General features: G+C 44.9%; 1 protein-coding gene and 1 pseudogene across 1 annotated transcript in view; one reads left to right on the top strand and one right to left on the bottom strand.

Moving 5' to 3' along the window:
- The first annotated feature begins 284 nt into the window (after nucleotides 1–284).
- The window catches only part of LOC134378870 (synaptonemal complex protein 2-like), a 32,323-nt gene continuing 11,618 nt past the window's right edge, over nucleotides 285–20,989 (top strand). Inside the window, 10 exon segments of the mRNA XM_063098190.1 lie at nucleotides 285–466; nucleotides 1,915–2,161; nucleotides 3,510–3,609; nucleotides 3,612–3,658; nucleotides 3,730–3,849; nucleotides 6,543–6,647; nucleotides 7,057–7,081; nucleotides 18,408–18,493; nucleotides 18,614–18,702; nucleotides 20,600–20,634. Of these exon segments, the coding sequence (XP_062954260.1) occupies nucleotides 285–466; nucleotides 1,915–2,161; nucleotides 3,510–3,609; nucleotides 3,612–3,658; nucleotides 3,730–3,849; nucleotides 6,543–6,647; nucleotides 7,057–7,081; nucleotides 18,408–18,493; nucleotides 18,614–18,702; nucleotides 20,600–20,634 (1,036 nt within the window).
- Nucleotides 19,770–19,881, bottom strand: LOC134379310 (U4 spliceosomal RNA; annotated as a pseudogene).

Genomic DNA, 20,989 nt, shown 5'->3' with positions numbered 1-20,989 from the left:
TCTTGTGTCGTTGCTCTCGTAAGGTGCGCGTGCGCGTGCCCAGGTGGCCTGACCCGCGTGCGCTAGTGACTTGCACGCGCTGCTCGGGTCTCAAGCACAGGGTCCTGGTGGGCCGCAGGGGCAGGTTCATCCATCCGAGTTCCAGTTCCGGGAGAAGATGCAGTCCCACCGCCGCTGCGACCCTCGCCGCAGCGCCCCCCGCCGGGCCGGGTTGTCCAGGCGGAACCGCAAAGGGCGGAGCGCCCTGGCCAGGGCCTGCGCGGCGTCGGGCCGGGAGCCTCGGCATGCCGGCGGTGAGTGACACCGGAGGAGGCCCGGGCCACCTCTGCACCGAGCGAGGGGGCAGGAGGGCGTATGGTCCTTCGGGCTCAGCGGGCTTGGCTGGTCCGAGTGCTCGCCCCGCGGGCGCGGAGTCTGCACGTTCGCCCGGTCCTGGGCTGCCCCTTGAGCGCTTCCACCTCGTTAGGTTTGCTTGGAGTTGATGGGTCGCTTTCAGAGGGACAACGAGGCAGAATGGAAATCTGGTCCCTCGCTGATAAAGCGCTTAGGGAAGAAGGAACCAGAAAATTCACGTTCGGGCAAACAGTGAGATAGTTCAAGTCGCTTGGCTTGTTTTCCCTGCTGGTTTTCCTGCCTTCTTTCCCCTTGCTGCGTAGATAGTGCGGGGACATTAACCCACCGGGCAGGCGACAAATGACAACACCTAAGACAGCTGGGAATCTTGGTACCGCCAGAGCTGCTGTTTTTCAGCAATCATTTAACTAGTAGTCATTGAATACTCTGGTGAAAACAAATAAACAAGTTTGCGTTTAGGTCTTTAAATTCACCTTGCTTTTCATATTTATAAATAATGACGATAATATTGTAAAATACACTGACACTTAAGGATTTTGGTCAAGTTCATAAAGAAGTAGCACTGTTAGCCCAAAGTAGGTTTTTTGTTTTTCGTTTTTTTAAAGCTCATTAGAAAAGATTTTTAAAACTTTTTGTGTGTATTATACTTTTGAATCAAGTTAATTGTTGAGATGAGGCGAGGAGATGAGATGCTGCTGTTGAACATGGGCTACTGTGCTGTGAAGTCAGGATGGTGGGCCAGGGACCACTTCTTGAAGAAAATGTGTAACAATCCACTGCTAAATGTTTAGGACACTTTCCTTCTGTTTGTTGATGTTTGACCCTTGAAATGTCAATATGGAAGTCCTAGAGTAACATTTAAAATTTATGTCACAAATAGAAAGCTTAAACTCACCACTGGGCTTGAGACACACTTATTTAACTTTATTTCACAAGCTGTCGTTATGAAAATGGTTTATTCATTCATAGCTTTTCTTTCCTTTTATTTTATACTCATGACTATCGAGTTTAAATTTATTTTGTATGATCCTTTATTCAAATGACCTTTGTTTTGCTTCATGTGATAGTTCGTATTGTGTTTGTCATAGATCAGGCTAAAGGTTGGATAAAGTTTTTTTTTAAATTACTGTCTTAGACATATAATTACTGGCATGAGCAAACAAAGTTTCTGTTCGTGAAAACAGTACAAACCTTTTTTTCTTGTTTTATTTTTAAAACTTGAAATAATTTTTTTTTCAAACATGTTTTTATTGCACACAGAAAAACGAAGGTCCCTCGCGGTCTGCTACGGAAGATGGCGGGTGACAAGGCCCAGGATGCTTTGTGGGTGAATATTACGTCTATTTTGTGTTCTTCGTGTGTGTTCTTTGTAGCTTTGTTTTTCTGAGGCTGTTAGCACAGTTGTTCCCCCAGTTGCTCAAACCAGAAACAAAGAAATCTTTTGTTTCTTCTCCTCGCCTACTTTCCACCATCTAATTTACCACCAAGTCTGTCCAATCTTACCTTCAACTATCCCACCAACGTCCTTATCTAAGCTGTCTGTGCCCAGCACTGTTCTAGGTGGAAGCGGACAGGACTGAACAGAACAGACAGGATCCTGCTCTCCCGGAGTTCACAGCCTTGCAAAGAGCCAAAGAAACAGGTTATCAGAGAAGCTGAAGAACAGCCGGGCGCTTGGCCTACTTTAGTTCAGGTGGTCCTGGAAGACCTCCCTGAAAAGGTGATACTCACAGTGAGATCTGAGGGGACCGGCCATGTGGACAGTGGTGGAAAGCAGCAGTCTAGGCCGAAGATAGCCAGTGCAAAGGCCCTGAGGCAGGGAAGAGCTTGCCTCGTTCTAGGACTCATTAGCAGCAAAGACAGACTGAAGAAGTTGATAGAGATCAAATCCGCGCCGTGTGAATTAAAACAAGGGTTTGGGGCCGACCCGTGGCTCACTCGGGAGAGAGCGGCGCTATCGCCGCGGGTTCGGATCCTATGTAGGGACGGTCGGTGCGCTCACTGGCCGAGCGAGGTGCGGACGACACCAAGCCAAGGGTTGCGATCCCCTTACCAGTCACAAAAAGGACAAAACAAAAAACAAATAAACAAAAAAAAAACCCCAAAGGGTTTGGATTTACTGTGAGCACAGGGGAAGCCGTGGCAGAGTTTTAACCCTGGGCTTTTGAGAGAGAGAATGTGCGTGTGAATCCCCGCTGGATGATTTCACGTAAGCTTGCAAACTTTCCCACCCTTGCTATTAGTATCCCCAGACAGAGAACCTAACTCCTGTGGGTGCTGGTGTGGATTAAATGAGAGCATCTGCAGAACCCTTAACACACTCGGCACAAAAAGGCCCACTATGAGGTAACTTAAAAAAGAAAATATTCTTTTTAAATGGAGTAATTTCAAATGCTATTTTGCCATTTAAACAATACTAAAAATAAGCAGAATTTTTGATATGTATACTAGGGTCCTTCAAAAAATTCATGGAAAGTTTCATATTATCTTTTAAATCTATTTTTTCCACAAACTTTTTGGAGTACCCTCATATAGTAAAATGCTTCTTTATTAAAATTGTATTGCATATTACGATCCAGCCTGCAGGATTGGGCTGGGTTTTTTAAAGATAAAGAAGTCATATCTTTTATAGTATAGATATTTAAGAAAATGTGTGTTATTCAAGTGTATATACCTGGGAGTAAGTCTTGGTTAATATTCAAGCAGAAAAGATCCATTTTATTCATTATGGTTAATTTGCATATTTACCAACTTCCGTTATCTGTAATTATTAGTTTTAATTTTCTTCTATTATGATCATTTGTCAATTTTTTAATGTTTTAGAATTTCCAACATTACTGAGGATCTTCACCTATTGATATCTATAATTCAAATGTAGTTTTTCTTAAGTCAGTGGTTCCCAAATTTTAGCATGCATCAGAATGACCTGAATGCTCCTACCCAAGTCTCCTTTTTGAGAACTCCTGTCTTAAGCCAACAGAAACTTCAATCACGTGTTAAATGGTTGTTTACTGCACAAGATAAATATCTTTATTCTATATTTACCCTGTATTAATTCACACTGAATTATTATTGATAATGATATTAACTAGAAGTACTAGTGCAAAATAAATGTCTTGGAGAAAAAAGTAATTTGCATACTTTCACCTTTCCAGCTTCAATCACTTATTATTGATGCATTCCATGATAATGAGTTTCAGAAAATAAAGGAATATTTTCTACAGAAAGAGAGCCACTTACCTCAAAAATATGATCGCTTCTATTACCCCATCTTGACAGATTAATAAATAAGCCAAGGAAGTTGGTTTGTTTTGTGGCCAAAATACAATGTATAATTCCTTATAAGGTTTTAATCTAGTGTGGTCTAATGCCTAGGAACTGGGTAAAAATGAATTTCAGCATGTTTCACTGTTGCTGAAATGTACTCAGCAATTCTTTATAGATGGCCTCAAAGAAGATGAGCCTTTGCTAATTCAGCAGAGACTGATCCCCATGATAAGTGTCATATTTTAATTTTATATGGCTTTGGGTAACTGAAAGAACTAGAGTGGATTCAGTTGTCTAAGTTTGATATTTTATGCTCCTTTGAAATCAAATTTGACTGGAAGTTAGTGTCCATTCTTACTGCCTATATCCAACCAAACGTTAAACTCAATACAGGTTTCCTGATGTATATGCCGGGCAGAGCACTGTGGGAGTGTCCAGGAGCGAGTCAGAGGTAACCCCTTTCCTGATAAGCCTATACAGTAGTAGCACGTTTTTAGTTATTTCAGTGAAATTGACAGGGGAAGGTAAGATGAGTGAGGCGTAGGCTGTATAACTGTTGTATTAACAAGATTAGACCTAGAAAAAATCTCATCAAAAACTTCCCTTTGCCCTTGTAACACCTCACTCTCCCCACTTTCTAAACACTGGATGAATCTGAAAAAATAGCAAAAACATTTTTGCTTATTCAAAGTCACCCCAGTTATAAAATTTTATTCTGCCCGTTTAAATTAACCAGGAGGCAATGTGCCTTTAATAACAGCATCTGGAAGCAAAGCCGAGTTTGCAAAGTCTTACTGCAGTTCCCCTTTTTGTTGGCTTTCTGCAGCCCTGAGATGATTTGTTTATTGGTGAGGAGATGGGGGAGGAAGAGGGGGTGAAAGGATCGTCTTGCTGGTAATAGAGTCTTTGATTTACCCCCTGGGCTCTATTAAAGTCTATTAAGACAAGATTGGGCTAAGAAGATCTGCCTCTGCCCTTTTTCATTCTCAAATGCCTCTAATTATGAGGAAAGAGTAGACTCCAGGTTTTCCCATCCTCCTCTCAGGGACTTCTAAAGTGTTTTCCAGCGGTATTGAATGAAGACTGTGCTTATGCAAACCATATATATTTTGCATTTAATTCCACTTGACTTTAAGGTATATCAGCTCATGCAGATAACAGGAAGCAGGGAAGAAAAGAAAAAAACCCAAAGGAAATGGAGTAGGGATGTCCTAAGGGTATCTTCGAACCTTCAGCTGATTTGGGGAGGTATGAGTTGAAATGTGCCCCAACCGGATTTTTCTATGTATGTTTAAGAATGCCCTTCTAAAGTTTAAAAAAATAACAATGTCAGATCAAATCTCCAGAGTTTTGAAATCAATTAGGAATTTCCATATTCCATTGGAATTCTAGTTGGTGATGGAAATTTTATAACTGTAATTTAGATATTGTTATTTCATGTAGGTTTTGGCCAGGAGAATAGATCAAAATTATCAAAGAGAATGGGATACTAGACCCTGTGCCTCTAAAGACAATTGTGCAGACTCAACACAAAGTGTATTTGGAAGTTATTCTCCATAGAATGAGAACTTCCTATAGAAAGGAACATATTTTGTCCTATACTTTAAGATCCTCACCTAATAAGTAATTACTGTTGTGTCTGGCTTCTGGTAGTGACACAGCTGTGGGGACAGTGGGGGTTGTTGGTTAGATAATGTATGATTGTGGCCCATCCATGGACTCAGTGAGCACTTTCTATTCCCAAGTATTGGTCAAATAATGGGGTGTTTCCCCCACTTCTTTATATCTATACTCAAGAAATATATTGGGGGCATGGGAGAGAGATAGGCTTTGGGGGGATAGATGGAATAGCAAGAAAAATGTATTGAAAAGCATAGAATTTTGAGCATAAATATAGGGAGGGAGAAAATATAGCCTTAGCAGTGAGCTCTGCTGTATAGAGGGACCTTTCTTCCTTGGGCTGTCAGAGAAAAGTTTGCTTCAGACGGTGGAGAGCTTTCACAAACACTGCCTGGGCCCCACTGCCAGTGATCTGATTCACTGGGTCTGGGATGAGTCCCAGGAATGGGGTTGGGGGAGGCGTTTCAGAGCTCTCCAGGTTTTCCTAACGTGCAGCCAAGGCTGAGAACCGATCAGTTCATTTATGTTCTGCGGCTGGGTGCCTTTTGTTCTTGGCTACAAGTTGCACAAAATTTGGAAGGCCCTGTTGCTGATAGAGTTGTTCATCAAAAATTCAGTTACTAACTTTATGTTCAACATTGATTTCTAACTATACCTGCAGTATTTTTTTCTTTCTTTTTTTAATAAGAGTGACCAGTGTCAGCAAAAATGGCTCAAAGATGACGTTTGCTTTATTGAGTAAATATTCTAGGAGGGGTTACAGAAATTTATTTCTAAACCATACCAATCCTAGCAACTTAATATGAAATTGGAAATATTTCTATAGAAAAAATTCTCCAGTTAACTGGAAGCTTTTGGCAAAAGAAAAGTAGCCAAGCCCAAGGCATATTTCCTGTAACCCTGAATACTTTCAGTGCTTTCCAAATTCTGCATCTCCTGTGATAGTTTTCTATAGCTTCTTAGATCACAAGATTTCTTCTTGTGTTGGGGAGGTTCATTTAGCTCTTAAACCTTCCTCGGTAGCCCCTTTATATAGTTTTCTGGCGTCGATTCTGGCCAGGTCTCCAATTCTTGCTGATATCTGAGAACTTACTTATTACAACTGACTAGCAGTATGGTTCCATCTTGAGGTGTTCTAGATGGGAGGCCTCAGAGTCAGATCTAATTGAAATGTTATGAAATGGAAAAAGGTTTTTAAGATTATTTTGCTCTAGAGGGAAAATTACCTTGTGAAATTTTATTGAATAAGCAGTAGTTATTCAATCCTCGGTGGTTCCATAAGTGTTTCTTTTCCTGTGTACATGGATTCCTGGTTTGAAAGAATGACAGCATTTCTGACCACGGGAGAGCTAGCCTGAGACTCATTGCTGACTACTGCTACAGAAGACTTCTTGGACACTGCTTTGGTGAGGATGGAGGGTGATGTTTCACTGAGCAGGTGTAGTTGGTTATCAGCATGAATCTTCAAGGTTTTTATAAAATCTGGCTTTCTATAAGATGTGAGATTTGTTAAAATACTCCCATGTTTTATTACTAGAATAGTATGTGAAATAGTATCAAATACTAATACATTTAACCAATGTTAGCCAAAAATGAGGGGTGATTTATTTTTATACAAAAATATGACTCATCTGATTAAAGGTGACATGCTCATTTAAATAAAGTGAAGCTCAAATAGGCTTTCTCTGAAATTCATTTCCTCTGTTTTTAAAGTCAACTCCTGCCTATTAGAGAAATACCAGCATTAATGCATTAATGTTATAGTTCATAATGCTGTTTTAAAATAACATGAGCTTTACTTTTTCTTTTTATTAGATTATTTCCAGGAGTAGTAGTAAAGGTAAGCATATTATTGGCTATGAATTGGCTATTAATTTTTCATTAATAGAATATTCTGGTGCAGAGAAAACAATATTTAGTGATATATAAAAGTAAAGTGGATTTAAACATTGTATTTGGATTTATTGACCACCTTATGGTAGTCTTATTGTGATGTTGAAATACATTTCATTGCAAAGAATGCCTCGGTTTGCTTGAGATACACTTTTATTTAGCTGCTCTTGGTCCCCATTTGGCCACTTATTATATTCAGGTAGTGAAAAGCCACTTTGTCATTCCAAACCAGCAAGAGTTTAGCTATTACTGATTTAACTTGGAGCTAATTCAGATGAATTTTTCTGTCTTTCAAGAGTACAAAAGGTAAAATTTTAGAAAACATGGAGGTTAGGTTGATGATTTTGTTCAATTTAACTCAAGTTAAAGGTAATTTGATATTGTGAATTATGGTACCATGGATTCAAAGATGCACTTAAAATAGCAACATTTCAGAAGTTGGGGCCATCTTAAAATGGATGCGTCTTTTTCCCATGGTACGTTTTTTATTTTTCTTTTGAAAAGCTGTTATTAGATTGACACTACATTCTACAGTGGATGGTATCTTATCATTGAGGAAATTCAGCACAAGAAGATTAAGTATGCGTGGTGCTGGGTCGACTTTAAAAAGAGGTCCTGATAAGCTAAGTCAGTGGATCCAAATATTTTCAAGTCAATTCTTTATTAACTTCACAAGTGATAGTTACTGTTGATAAAATATAGAATAGTTAAAAACTTCTTTGACTTTTGTAACATTTTAAAATAAACTTGTCTTTTGTTACTTACCACAGTATGTATATACTGCATATTTGAAAAACAATGCATATGTGAGCTATCTATTTAGCCTATGGGTCATTGCTTGGAGCATTTTTGGATTCACATAATCCTTGCAATAATCCTAATTATTTATCTAATTGCCTTATTAATAGTATCTAATTATTAATCTAATTGCCTTAATTAGAGAAAACACTGCTATAGATGACCATATTAGTCTGCCTGGCTGCCATAGCCAGACACCATACTCTGGCTGAAACAACACACATTCGTTACTCCTAGTTCTGGAGGCTGGAAGCACAAGACTAGGGTGCCAGCATGGTCAGGTTCTGGTGAGTGCTCTCTTCCCGGCTTATCACTGTGTCCTCATGTGTTGGAGAAAGAGCCAGCAAGCTCTCAGGTGTCCCTCGCTAGATGGCACTGATGCCATCAGGATCCACCCCTTTAGCTGGGGTAGTGGCCTCCTGCTGACACTATCATCTGGGCTGTCTCCCTGTTCCATGTTTGGCTTCCAAGCTCTTCTATTGTTTGTAATTATTCCCTGTATTAAATTCCCACAGACTGAAATATCTAGAATGATTTTGATTTTTATCTTAATGTTTCTTTCTTCTTTATATCTATTTTCATCTCAGACTGTTGCTTTCTCTGGCCAACTTAATTTCTTATAACACAGAGTTAGTGTTCTTCTGAGTTTTGAGAAGACAAATCAGATGCTTCCTAAATTTTTCAGGTTCCTGCAGCAAGCGTTTTTTAGAAGTCACTTTTCTGCCTCCTCCTGAGTTCGCATGCTCATCTCCTCTTTCCCACAGGGAGCTGTATGCTGCGAGTTTCTCTACTGCTCTTAAAATGAAGGCACGGAACGGCACCTGGTATTTGCTAGTTAACAGTGTGCACGCGTATCTGCAGAGTCCTCAGCTGTCCTGCTGGGCTCTGTTAGAATCTTTCCTTCAAGTTGTAAGCTGGTGGCTGCTGGGCAGGCTGTTGGCAAAGACTCTAGCCGAATTTCTGGCTTCCAGAGATCATCCAGTGGTATCAATGTGGCTCGTTTGAACCAAAGAGGGGTCATTTATATTTCTATTTCCTAGTTTGTGTTCCCATAATTTCATGAGTTATATGGGAGTTAAAAAGTATACAGTATGTGATGAGTAATTCACATACCAAGATTATACAAAGTTACGCATGACCTTGAAAGAAGTGTTTTCCAAGCTAGCCGCAGTAACGCCATTCCGCAAGGCCAAGAAATTCATAAAGGGGTGTGCGAGGTAGACTGATTTAGCTTATGCCATTTTTACTGTTTGAAAAGTGTTCTTGTTTAAAAGCCCCCCAACACCTGTGGTGAAAATTGAAGGTTAAAAATTGTGCTGCCTGCCTTTGCTGTTTCCCACCTATGCTGTCTCTGACTGATAACACCAAGAGCTGTATCTGGATGTATCTAGACAACCTAAGGAAGAAACCGCCCTGTGAAAGTTTTTGCTGTCCCTAAGTGATTAACTCGCTTCTTTCAGCTTCTGTTATCAGCTTGCACTAGGCCTCCCAGAGCAGTTTCCAGGGCGCCCTTCAACTGTTTCAAGAACTCCCACATGACCGGAGCCCACCCCTGGCCTTGTTTAAATCGACCAATTACCTTGCTTCTCGCTTCTGTACCCGCGCTTTTTGCTATAAAACAAGCTCAAAAACTCTACTCGGCGCGCCAGTCCACCGAGAGACTGAGCCGCCCGGGTACCCGTGTGTTCAATAAAACCTCTTGCTAATTGCATCCGAAGCCGTGGTCTCGTTGTTCCTTGGGAGGGTCTCTCCTGACTGAGTGATTGCCCAAATCAGGCGTCTCTCATTTGGGGGCTCGTCCGGGATCAGACCCCCACCCAGGGACCACCGACCCACCAACGGGAGGTAAGCTGGCCAGCGATCACTCCGTGTCTCGTTTCTGTGTCTGACTCCGTAACTCTGACTGTCCCTCTGAGTGCGCGCATTTTGGTTTCAGTTTGTTCCGGGCTGATCGCTCTGTGAGCGACGTGTGAGTAGCGAACAGACGTGTTCGGGGGCTCACCGCCCGGTAATCCTGGGAGACGTCCCAGGATCAGGGGAGGACCAGGGACGCCTGGTGGACCCCTCAGGAGAGGATCATTATGTTCTGATCCCACTGCCGCGTCTAGAGAGGCGCGCTCTGCCATCTGACTCCTTCTTTTGTCTCTACGCTACTCGATCTCGCCGCCGTTTCTGGTTTCTTTTTGTTTTGTTCCTGATAGGCCTCTGTGTCGTGGTCCCTCTCTTCGAAATGGGACAAAATAACTCTACCCCTCTCTCCCTCACTCTAGATCACTGGAGGGACGTAAGAGCAAGGGCTCACAATCTGTCCGTGGAAATCAGAAAGGGAAAATGGCGGACCTTTTGTTCCTCCGAGTGGCCCACGTTCGGTGTCGGGTGGCCGCCGGAAGGAACTTTTAATGTTTCTGTTATTTCCGCAGTTAAAAGGATTGTCTTTCAGGAAATCGGGGGACACCCGGACCAAGTTCCATATATCGTGGTGTGGCAAGACCTCGCCCAGAGTCCCCCGCCATGGATGCCGCCCTCCGTCAAGGTCGCTGTCGTCTCCAGTCCAGAGAGGCCATCCGCTCCTCCCCGACCCCCCATCTACCCGGCAACAGACGACTTGCTCCTTCTCTCTGAGCCCCCGCCCTATCCGGCAGCCCTGCCACCTCCTCTGGCCCCTCAGGCGGTCGGACCGGCGCCGGGCCAGGCGCCCGATATTTCCGATCCTGAGGGACCAGCCGCGGGGACCAGGAGTCGCCGTGCCCGCAGTCCGGCAGACGACTCGGGTCCTGACTCCACTGTGATTTTACCCCTCCGAGCCATAGGACCCCCAGCCGAGCCCAACGGCCTAGTCCCTCTGCAATATTGGCCTTTCTCTTCAGCAGATCTTTATAATTGGAAATCTAATCATCCTTCTTTTTCTGAAAATCCAGCAGGACTCACGGGGCTCCTTGAGTCTCTTATGTTTTCTCATCAGCCCACCTGGGACGATTGCCAACAGCTCCTACAGATTCTCTTCACCACGGAGGAACGAGAAAGGATTCTCCTTGAGGCCCGCAAGAATGTCCTGGGGGACAACGGGGCCCCTACTCAACTCGACAACCTCATTAATGAGGCCTTCCCCCTCAATCGACCTCAGTGGGACTACAACACAGCCGCAGGTAGGGAGCGTCTCCTGGTCTACCGCCGGACTCTAGTGGCAGGTCTCAAAGGGGCAGCTCGGCGCCCCACCAATTTGGCTAAGGTAAGAGAGGTCTTACAAGGACCGGCAGAACCCCCTTCGGTTTTCTTAGAACGCCTAATGGAGGCCTATAGGAGATACACTCCGTTTGAGCCCTCTTCTGAGGGGCAGCAGGCTGCAGTTGCCATGGCCTTCATCGGACAGTCAGCCCCAGATATTAAAAAAAAGTTACAGAGGCTAGAGGGGCTCCAAGATTATTCCTTACCAGATTTAGTGAGGGAGGCAGAAAAAGTGTACCACAAAAGGGAGACAGAAGAAGAAAGACAAGAAAGAGAAAAAAAAGAGGCAGAAGAGAGAGAAAGGCGGCGCGATAAGCGCCAAGAAAAAAACTTGACTAGGATTTTGGCCGCAGTGATAAGTGAAAAAGGTTCTAGAGATAGGCAGACAGGGAATTTGAGCAACCAGGCAAGAAAGACACCTAGGGATAAAAGATCTCCTCTGGACAAAGACCAGTGCGCATACTGTAAAGAAAAGGGTCACTGGGCAAGAGAATGTCCCCGAAAGAAAAACGTCAGAGAAGCCAAAGTTCTGTCCCTAGATGACTAGGGGAGTCAAGGTTCGGACCCCCTCCCCGAACCCAGGATAACACTGACTGTGGAGGGGACTCCCATTGAGTTCCTGGTCGATACCGGGGCTGAACATTCAGTTTTGACCCAACCCCTGGGAAGGGTAGGGTCCAGACGGACAGTCGTACAAGGAGCAACAGGGAGCAAAGTCTACCCCTGGACCACAAAGAGACTTTTAAAGGCTGGACATAAACAGGTGACCCACTCCTTTCTGGTCATACCCGAGTGCCCCGCCCCTTTGTTGGGTAGGGACCTCTTAACCAAACTAAAGGCCCAGATCCAGTTTTCTGCTGAGGGCCCACAAGTAACATGGGAAGACCGCCCTACACTGTGCCTGACCCTGAACCTAGAAGAAGAATACCGGCTACATGAAAAGCCAGGTCCCTCCTCTATCGACCCATCCTGGCTCCAACTTTTTCCCACTGTATGGGCAGAGAGGGCAGGCATGGGACTGGCCAATCAAGTCCCACCAGTGGTAGTGGAACTAAGATCAGGTGCCTCACCGGTGGCTGTTCGACAATATCCAATGAGCAAGGAAGCCCGGGAAGGTATCAGACCCCACATCCAGAGGTTCTTAGACCTAGGGGTCTTGGTGCCCTGTCAATCGCCCTGGAATACCCCTCTACTACCTGTAAAAAAGCCAGGGACCAATGACTATCGGCCAGTCCAAGACCTGAGAGAAATTAATAAAAGGGTACAGGATATTCATCCCACCGTCCCAAACCCTTACAGCCTTCTGAGTTCCCTTCCGCCCAGCCACACTTGGTATTCAGTCTTAGATCTCAAGGATGCCTTTTTCTGCCTCAAGCTACACCCCAGCAGCCAGCCGCTATTCGCGTTCGAGTGGAAAGACCCAGAAAAAGGCAACACAGGTCAGTTGACCTGGACACGGCTGCCCCAAGGGTTCAAGAACTCTCCCACTCTCTTCGACGAGGCCCTCCACCGAGATTTGGCCCCCTTTAGGGCCCTCAACCCTCAGGTAGTGCTACTCCAATATGTAGACGACCTCTTGGTGGCAGCCCCCACATATAGAGACTGCAAAGAAGGGACACAGAAGCTCCTACAGGAATTGAGTAAATTAGGGTACCGGGTATCGGCTAAAAAGGCCCAGCTCTGCCAAAGAGAGGTCACCTATCTGGGGTACCTACTCAGGGGGGGAAAAAGATGGCTGACCCCGGCCCGAAAGGCTACTGTTATGAAGATCCCCGCTCCCACGACCCCCAGACAGGTCCGTGAATTTCTGGGCACTGCAGGATTCTGCAGGCTCTGGATCCCTGGGTTTGCTTCCCTAGCTGCACCCCTGTATCCCTTAACAAAGGAAAGCATCCCTTTTACCTGGACTGAGGAACATCAGAAAGCTTTTGACCACATAAAAAAAGCCTTGCTGTCAGCTCCCGCTTTGGCCCTCCCAGACCTCACCAAACCATTTACTCTATACGTAGATGAGAGGGCCGGTGTGGCCCGGGGAGTGCTTACTCAGACTTTAGGACCCTGGCGGCGGCCAGTAGCTTACCTATCAAAAAAATTGGATCCGGTGGCTAGCGGGTGGCCAACCTGCCTGAAAGCGGTTGCAGCCGTGGCACTCCTTCTCAAGGACGCTGATAAGTTAACCTTGGGACAGAATGTGACTGTGATTGCTTCCCATAGCCTCGAAAGCATTGTGCGGCAGCCCCCCGACCGGTGGATGACCAATGCCAGGATGACTCATTACCAGAGCCTGCTGCTAAATGAAAGGATATCGTTTGCACCCCCTGCCGTCCTGAACCCAGCTACCCTCCTACCAGTCGAGTCGGAAGCCACCCCAGTACACAGGTGCTCAGAGATCCTCGCCGAAGAAACTGGAACTCGACGAGACCTGAAGGACCAGCCATTGCCCGGGGTGCCAGCCTGGTATACGGACGGTAGCAGTTTCATCGCAGAGGGTAAACGGAGAGCAGGGGCCGCCATCGTAGATGGCAAGCGGACGGTGTGGACAAGCAGCCTGCCAGAAGGTACGTCAGCCCAGAAGGCCGAACTAGTGGCTTTGACGCAGGCATTACGCCTGGCCGAAGGAAAAAACATCAACATCTACACCGACAGCAGGTATGCTTTTGCCACTGCTCACATTCACGGGGCAATATATAAACAGAGGGGGTTGCTCACTTCTGCGGGAAAAGACATTAAAAACAAGGAAGAAATTTTGGCCCTGCTAGAGGCCATTCACCTCCCTAAGCGGGTCGCCATTATCCACTGCCCCGGCCACCAGAGGGGAAATGACCCTGTGGCTACCGGGAACCGGAGGGCCGACGAGGCTGCAAAACAAGCCGCCCTGTCGACCAGAGTGCTGGCAGAAACTACAAAACCTCAAGAGCTAATCGAACCCGCCCAGGTTAAGGCCGAGCCAAGAGAGCTCACCCCTGATCGGGGGAAAGAATTTATTCAGCGGTTGCATCAGTTGACACACTTAGGACCAGAAAAGCTTCTCCAATTAGTAAACCGCACCAGCCTCCTCATCCCGAACCTCCAGTCTGTAGTTCGCGAGGTCACCAGTCGGTGTCAGGCTTGTGTCATGACTAATGCGGTCCCAACCTACCGAGAGATCGGAAAGAGACAACGAGGAGATCGACCCGGCGTGTACTGGGAGGTAGACTTCACAGAGGTAAAGCCTGGCCGGTATGGAAACAGGTATCTGCTGGTATTCATAGACACTTTTTCTGGATGGGTAGAAGCTTTTCCTACCAAAACTGAAACGGCCCTGACCGTCTGCAAAAAGATATTAGAGGAAATTCTACCCCGCTTCGGGATCCCTAAGGTACTCGGGTCAGACAATGGCCCAGCCTTTGTTGCTCAGATAAGTCAGGGACTGGCCACTCAACTGGGGATAAATTGGAAGTTACACTGTGCGTATAGACCCCAGAGCTCAGGTCAGGTAGAAAGAATGAACAGGACAATCAAAGAGACCTTAATCAAATTAGCCTTAGAGACCGGTGGAAAAGACTGGGTGGCCCTCCTTCCCTTAGCGCTGCTCAGAGCCAGGAATACCCCTGGCCAGTTTGGTCTAACTCCTTATGAAATTCTCTATGGGGGACCGCCCCCCATACTCGAGTCTGGAGGGACATTGAGTCCCGATGATAATTTTCTCCCTGTCTTATTTACTCATTTAAAGGCTTTAGAAGTTGTGAAGACCCAGATCTGGGACCAGATCAAGGAGGTGTACAAGCCCGGTACCGTGACAATCCCCCACCCGTTCCAGGTCGGAGACCGAGTGCTTGTCAGACGCCACCGACCCAGCAGCCTTGAGCCTCGGTGGAAAGGCCCGTACCTGGTGTTGCTGACCACTCCGACCGCAGTAAAAGTCGACGGTATTGCTGCCTGGGTCCATGCTTCTCACCTTAAGCCTGCACCACCCTCGGCACCAGATGAGTCTTGGGAGCTGGAAAAGACTGATCATCCTCTTAAGCTGCGTTTTCGGCGGCGGCAGAACGAGTTGGAGTGAAAACCCTCACCAGCCTGTGACCCTCACCTGGCAGGTACTGTCCCAAACTGGGAACGTTGTCTGGAAGACAGAGAAAGTCCAGCCCCCTTGGACTTGGTGGCCCATTCTTACACCTGATGTATGTGCCCTGGCGGCCGGTCTTGAGTCCTGGGATATCCCAGAAACCGATGTATCAACCTCTAAGAGAGTCAGACCCCCTGACTCAAACTATGAGAGCGCTTATAGACAGATCACTTGGGGAGCCATAGGATGCAGCTACCCTAAGGCTAGGACCAGAATGGCAAGTTCCACCTTCTACGTGTGTCCCCGGGATGGCCGGTCCCGTTCAGAAGCTAAAAGGTGTGGAGGGTTAGAATCCCTGTATTGTAAAGAATGGAGTTGTGAAACCACGGGGACTGTTTATTGGCAACCTACGTCCTCCTGGGACCTCATAACTGTAAAATGGAATGGCACAGAGCGATCATGGGGTGCCCTACTGGCAACCTGTGAAAAAACCGGCTGGTGTAACCCCCTTAAAATAAATTTCACAGAACAAGGACGGCAATCCAAAGAGTGGATAATAGGAAAAACCTGGGGATTGGGATTCTATGTGTCTGGATATCCAGGCGTACAGTTGACCATTCGGTTAGAGATCACCAGCAAGCCAGCTGAGACAGTGGGCCCCAACTCCGTCCTTGCGAAACAAGGACCCCCTAACAAAAACCCCCCTTCCCCAACGAGGGAAGCGCCGCCCATCTCTCAACCCTCGGCGGCTCCTAACCAAGTCCCCACGGTACTGGAGGAAAGTGTTGTCCTGAACACTCTGTCTCCAACCACAGGCGACAGACTCTTTGGCCTTGTGAGGGGGGCCTTCCTAGCCTTAAATGCTACCGACCCAGACGCCACGAAGTCTTGCTGGCTCTGTTTGGCCTTGGGTCCCCCTTATTATGAAGGAGTTGCCTCCTTAGGAGGGGCCTTCACTTATACCTCCAACTATACCCAGTGCCGCTGGGGGAGCCAAGGAAAGCTTACCCTCACTGAGGTCTCAGGACACGGGTCGTGCATAGGAAAGGTGCCCTCTACCCATCAGCATCTTTGCAATCAGACCCTACCCATCAACTCCTCCACGAACCATCAGTACCTGCTCCCCACCAACCATAGCTGGTGGGCCTGCAGCACCGGCCTCACCCCCTGCCTCTCCACCTCAGTTTTTAATCAGTCTAAAGATTTCTGTATCCTGATCCAGCTGGTCCCTCGCATCTATTACCATTCTGAAGAAACTTTGTTGCAGGCCTATGACGATCCTCACCCCAGGGTTAAAAGAGAGCCTGTCTCACTTACCCTAGCTGTTCTTCTGGGGTTGGGGGTCGCAGCAGGTATAGGTACTGGCGCATCCGCCCTAGTTAAAGGGCCCATAGACCTCCAACAAGGCCTAACCAGCCTCCAGACCGCCATGGATACTGACCTCCGGGTCCTCCAGGACTCAATCAGCAAGCTGGAGGACTCGCTGACTTCCCTATCGGAGGTAGTACTCCAAAATAGAAGAGGCCTTGACCTACTGTTTCTAAAAGAAGGAGGCCTCTGCGCGGCCCTAAAAGAAGAGTGCTGTTTTTATGTAGACCACTCAGGTGTGGTGCGAGACTCCATGAGAAAACTCAAAGAGAGACTAGATAAAAGACAGTTGGAGCGCCAGAAAAACCAAAACTGGTATGAAGGGTGGTTCAATAGCTCCCCTTGGTTCACTACCCTCCTATCAACCATCGCCGGGCCCCTATTGCTCCTCCTTCTGTTGTTCACCCTCGGGCCCTGCATCATCAATAGGTTAGTCCAGTTCATCAATGACAGGGTAAGTGCAGTAAAAATTCTGGTCCTTAGACAAAAATATCAGACCCTAGACAACGAAGACAACCTCTAAATTCGCTCTAAGATTAGAGCTTCCCACAAGAGAAATGGGGGAATGAAAGAAGTGTTTTCCAAGCTAGCCGCAGTAACGCCATTCCGCAAGGCCAAGAAATTCATAAAGGGGTGTGCGAGGTAGACTGATTTAGCTTATGCCATTTTTACTGTTTGAAAAGTGTTCTTGTTTAAAAGCCCCCCAACACCTGTGGTGAAAATTGAAGGTTAAAAATTGTGCTGCCTGCCTTTGCTGTTTCCCACCTATGCTGTCTCTGACTGATAACACCAAGAGCTGTATCTGGATGTATCTAGACAACCTAAGGAAGAAACCGCCCTGTGAAAGTTTTTGCTGTCCCTAAGTGATTAACTCGCTTCTTTCAGCTTCTGTTATCAGCTTGCACTAGGCCTCCCAGAGCAGTTTCCAGGGCGCCCTTCAACTGTTTCAAGAACTCCCACATGACCGGAGCCCACCCCTGGCCTTGTTTAAATCGACCAATTACCTTGCTTCTCGCTTCTGTACCCGCGCTTTTTGCTATAAAACAAGCTCAAAAACTCTACTCGGCGCGCCAGTCCACCGAGAGACTGAGCCGCCCGGGTACCCGTGTGTTCAATAAAACCTCTTGCTAATTGCATCCGAAGCCGTGGTCTCGTTGTTCCTTGGGAGGGTCTCTCCTGACTGAGTGATTGCCCAAATCAGGCGTCTCTCAACCTTACCATGAGTTTTTGCAGTATGTCCTACCATTGTCATTTTATATCTTAACATCATGTGCATACATGAAACCATAAATTAGAATTTACTGTTTGATAACCATAAAATATTATCACATACCTTGTTATTTACTATGTGCTAATATATAAATAGCTGTTGAAGTTTCTGTGATTGTGCTATTTAATAAAGGTCAACACTTTATTAAAACATTTCTACTTCTCAGTGCAAGACCTTATAAAACTTTTATTTTTATAAAATTCACAAATGGAAGAAACGCATGGAAACAATAGAAAACTGTGTGCAGGAGCTGCCCTTTGCACATTGCTGCGTCTGGACAAAAAAGTAGCTTTGCTCGAGGTGTGATGACAACAATGAACGGTCACACTCGCGTACGCCACTGTTATTTTCTTTAGTGGGTATCTATGTCCTGCAAGTCTCTTGTGGCCTGGGGGTTTCTGTGACTGAAGCAGACTGTAATTTGTCCCTTGCCCAGACTGTCAACTGATTCATTCCTGAACTGTTTACTGCCACTGTCCCTCTTTCACTCTACTGCTTTCTGCTGTGTAGGAGTCATTTCCTTACTCTTTTTAGCATAAATTGATTCTTTCAAAATTCTACTTTCAGGGAAAATTCAGATGTTGGATTCCTTCATACTTAGCTTAGGACTCCTGGTGACAGAAAACACTGAAAATCTTTGGATTCAACAGGAGGTGAGTTGCAAATAACCAAACAGATATACCAGTTGCTCTGGGAACCTCAGAGAAAGTCATGCACAGAAAGTTGTCTCCATTTTGTTTCTTGCCGCTGAATACCTTCTCCAATTCCGAAAGGCTCTCGGGACTTTGAACTTAATTCTGTGTGCTGTGCCTCGGGAACAGAGGAAAAAACTCCCTTTGTCAGAAGGCGCATGTCGTCTTATGTAAGTGACCTTGACTTCATTCGTCCCTTCAGTGAATGCTTTGTGTGCCGCTGTGTATCAGGCACTAAGCCAGGCAGTGAAGGACGGAGGGGAAAAAGGTAGACTTTGCTCGGCTCTTCTTTTGTAGTAGCGTGGGTTTTCTGGTTTTTTTGTTTTGTTTTTTACATCAAATTTGTGAGGCAAAATGCTTTCTGAGGCTGTAGATTATTTTTTCACTGTAAATGTGAACTCAGTGATTCCTGGAAGAATATTGGAGCCAGACCACTTACCTTCAAATCCTAGTTTTGCTCCTTATGCTAGTTGCACATGAGCACACCCTTAATCTCACTGTACCTTAGTTTGCTCACCTATAAAATGGAGTCAACAATAACACCTACTGCATAGAGTTATTGTGAAGGTTAAATCAGACGATCCATTAAAAGTGATTGACACATTACCTGGTAGAGAGTTAATGCTCCAAGGTTACCAGTTATTAGCTATACCCACAGGGCATTGAATTTGAATTATTTAGCAAGTGATTGATGTTTTGATTTTTGGTGACCTAGTCACAGTTTCATAGCTGTTGGAACATAAAATTGGGAGGTAAGGGTGTAATGTGTGATTGTGGAAAGAACAAAACCAGCACCCTGTTTTGAAGTTTGAACCTGAACACACGAGTGTGCTCACCAGTCACCAGCACGGAGGCTGTTGTTGGGGCCCGCCATCATTCACGTGAGCTGACTGCAGTGTAGGGCCTGCAAAGGGGGACTGGTCAGCCTGGCACTCATTGCCATCGTGTGTGCCCACTTAACTAGTCTTTGCAGATGCAAGATGTAGTTTTTCCACTGAATTTTTCCTTCTTTTTTTTGACGACTGGCCTGTATGGGCATCTGAACCCTTGACCTTTGTGTTATAACACCAGGCTCTAACCAACTGAGCCAACTAGCCAGCCTTTTCTTCTTCCTTTTATTTTCTTGCACATGCCTGTGAATTTTTCCTAAAAAGTATCTATTGAATACCTCAGTAAAGTCACTACTCTTAATGGTGTATTTAGATTTGGAAAGCAGCTGACCTGATATTGTCTCTTAAGTTTCCAAACTAATCCTTTGGTCATACTACCTTATTGTTTTTGTGTTCAATTAGCAATAATCACACCTCAGATAAACATCATTAGCTATAATACTGCCACTGCACAAAGCCATTTGTGTGTTCTAGAAAGTCTGGAATGTTCTGGACTTCAAAGGTAGAACCTGGAAACATAAAATTAAGCACAACTCTCGTTGGTACTGTTTTAAGGCTTCTATTTAATAGTAACAAATCAATCTGTTAGGAGAATCTGAACTCTCACATGAAGTTTTAACAAGTCTATTCTTTAAAATGGGAGTTATTTCAGGCGTTAACAAGACCTCCATCAATTTGTTAGTATTCAGTTGAAATTCTTACATGAATATATAATATGGGAGTCGGTATTTGTTAAAATAATGTAATTACTTAATCCCATTGCATCTCTAAGTTAAATTTATCAGTTTTTAGAATCAGATCAAACAGCTCATAGGAAAGACTCACACGACCAGAAAAGGACATACAGCTTCACAGGCTGGTAAGATTATAAAACTCTGGAATCATAGCATTCGATGAATCCTAGAGATTGTCAAACTGAATTCACTTTACAGAAGGGCAAATAGAATCTCACAGTGTATAGTAGCTCTAGTTTCTTAAAAAATACGTATATGTCATTAATATATAAACTTGAAGAATTTTCCATAAAAATGTACTATTGACATTTTTAAAATTCTGATGCTGCATTTGAAATAATTCCATAAATATGTACCTTGGTTTTAAATTTTAATGCAAGTATAATAAAGTTTTCCCTCTTGATGTTCATTTCAGTAAAATGTAATTTATCTAAATGTTTCAGGAAAGAACTTGCAAGGACAATCTTGACTGTGGGTGGTAAGAAGTATATAGAATTTTAAATACCTGGAATATTAAATATTGGACACGGGGGGCATTATAAGCATCTTGAAATTATGGGGAATAAATTATGGTCACATTGAAAATAGGAATTAAGATTTTATTTTAAATTTATTTTGAGAGATTTTAGCATGTGAAAAACCATAAAGAAAAATTAGTGAATTTTATCTACTCACCAGTCAGCTTTGTCCAATTTTAGCATTTTGACCCATTTGTTTCTAGTCTTTTTTTTTTTTTAATATTCAGAGTCACAGCTAAAGTTCCCTGTGTCCATGTTTCCTATTTCATTCCTTGGTTCCAAATCCCTTGGCTTGGATTTGTTTTCCATTCCCAA

This window comes from Cynocephalus volans, chromosome 5 (assembly GCF_027409185.1).
Source record: "Cynocephalus volans isolate mCynVol1 chromosome 5, mCynVol1.pri, whole genome shotgun sequence".
In the NCBI taxonomy this organism is placed as follows: Eukaryota; Metazoa; Chordata; class Mammalia; order Dermoptera; family Cynocephalidae; genus Cynocephalus; species Cynocephalus volans.
The sequence above is the reverse complement of the archived record's forward strand: the minus strand, read 5'-3'. Positions and strand labels throughout refer to the sequence as shown.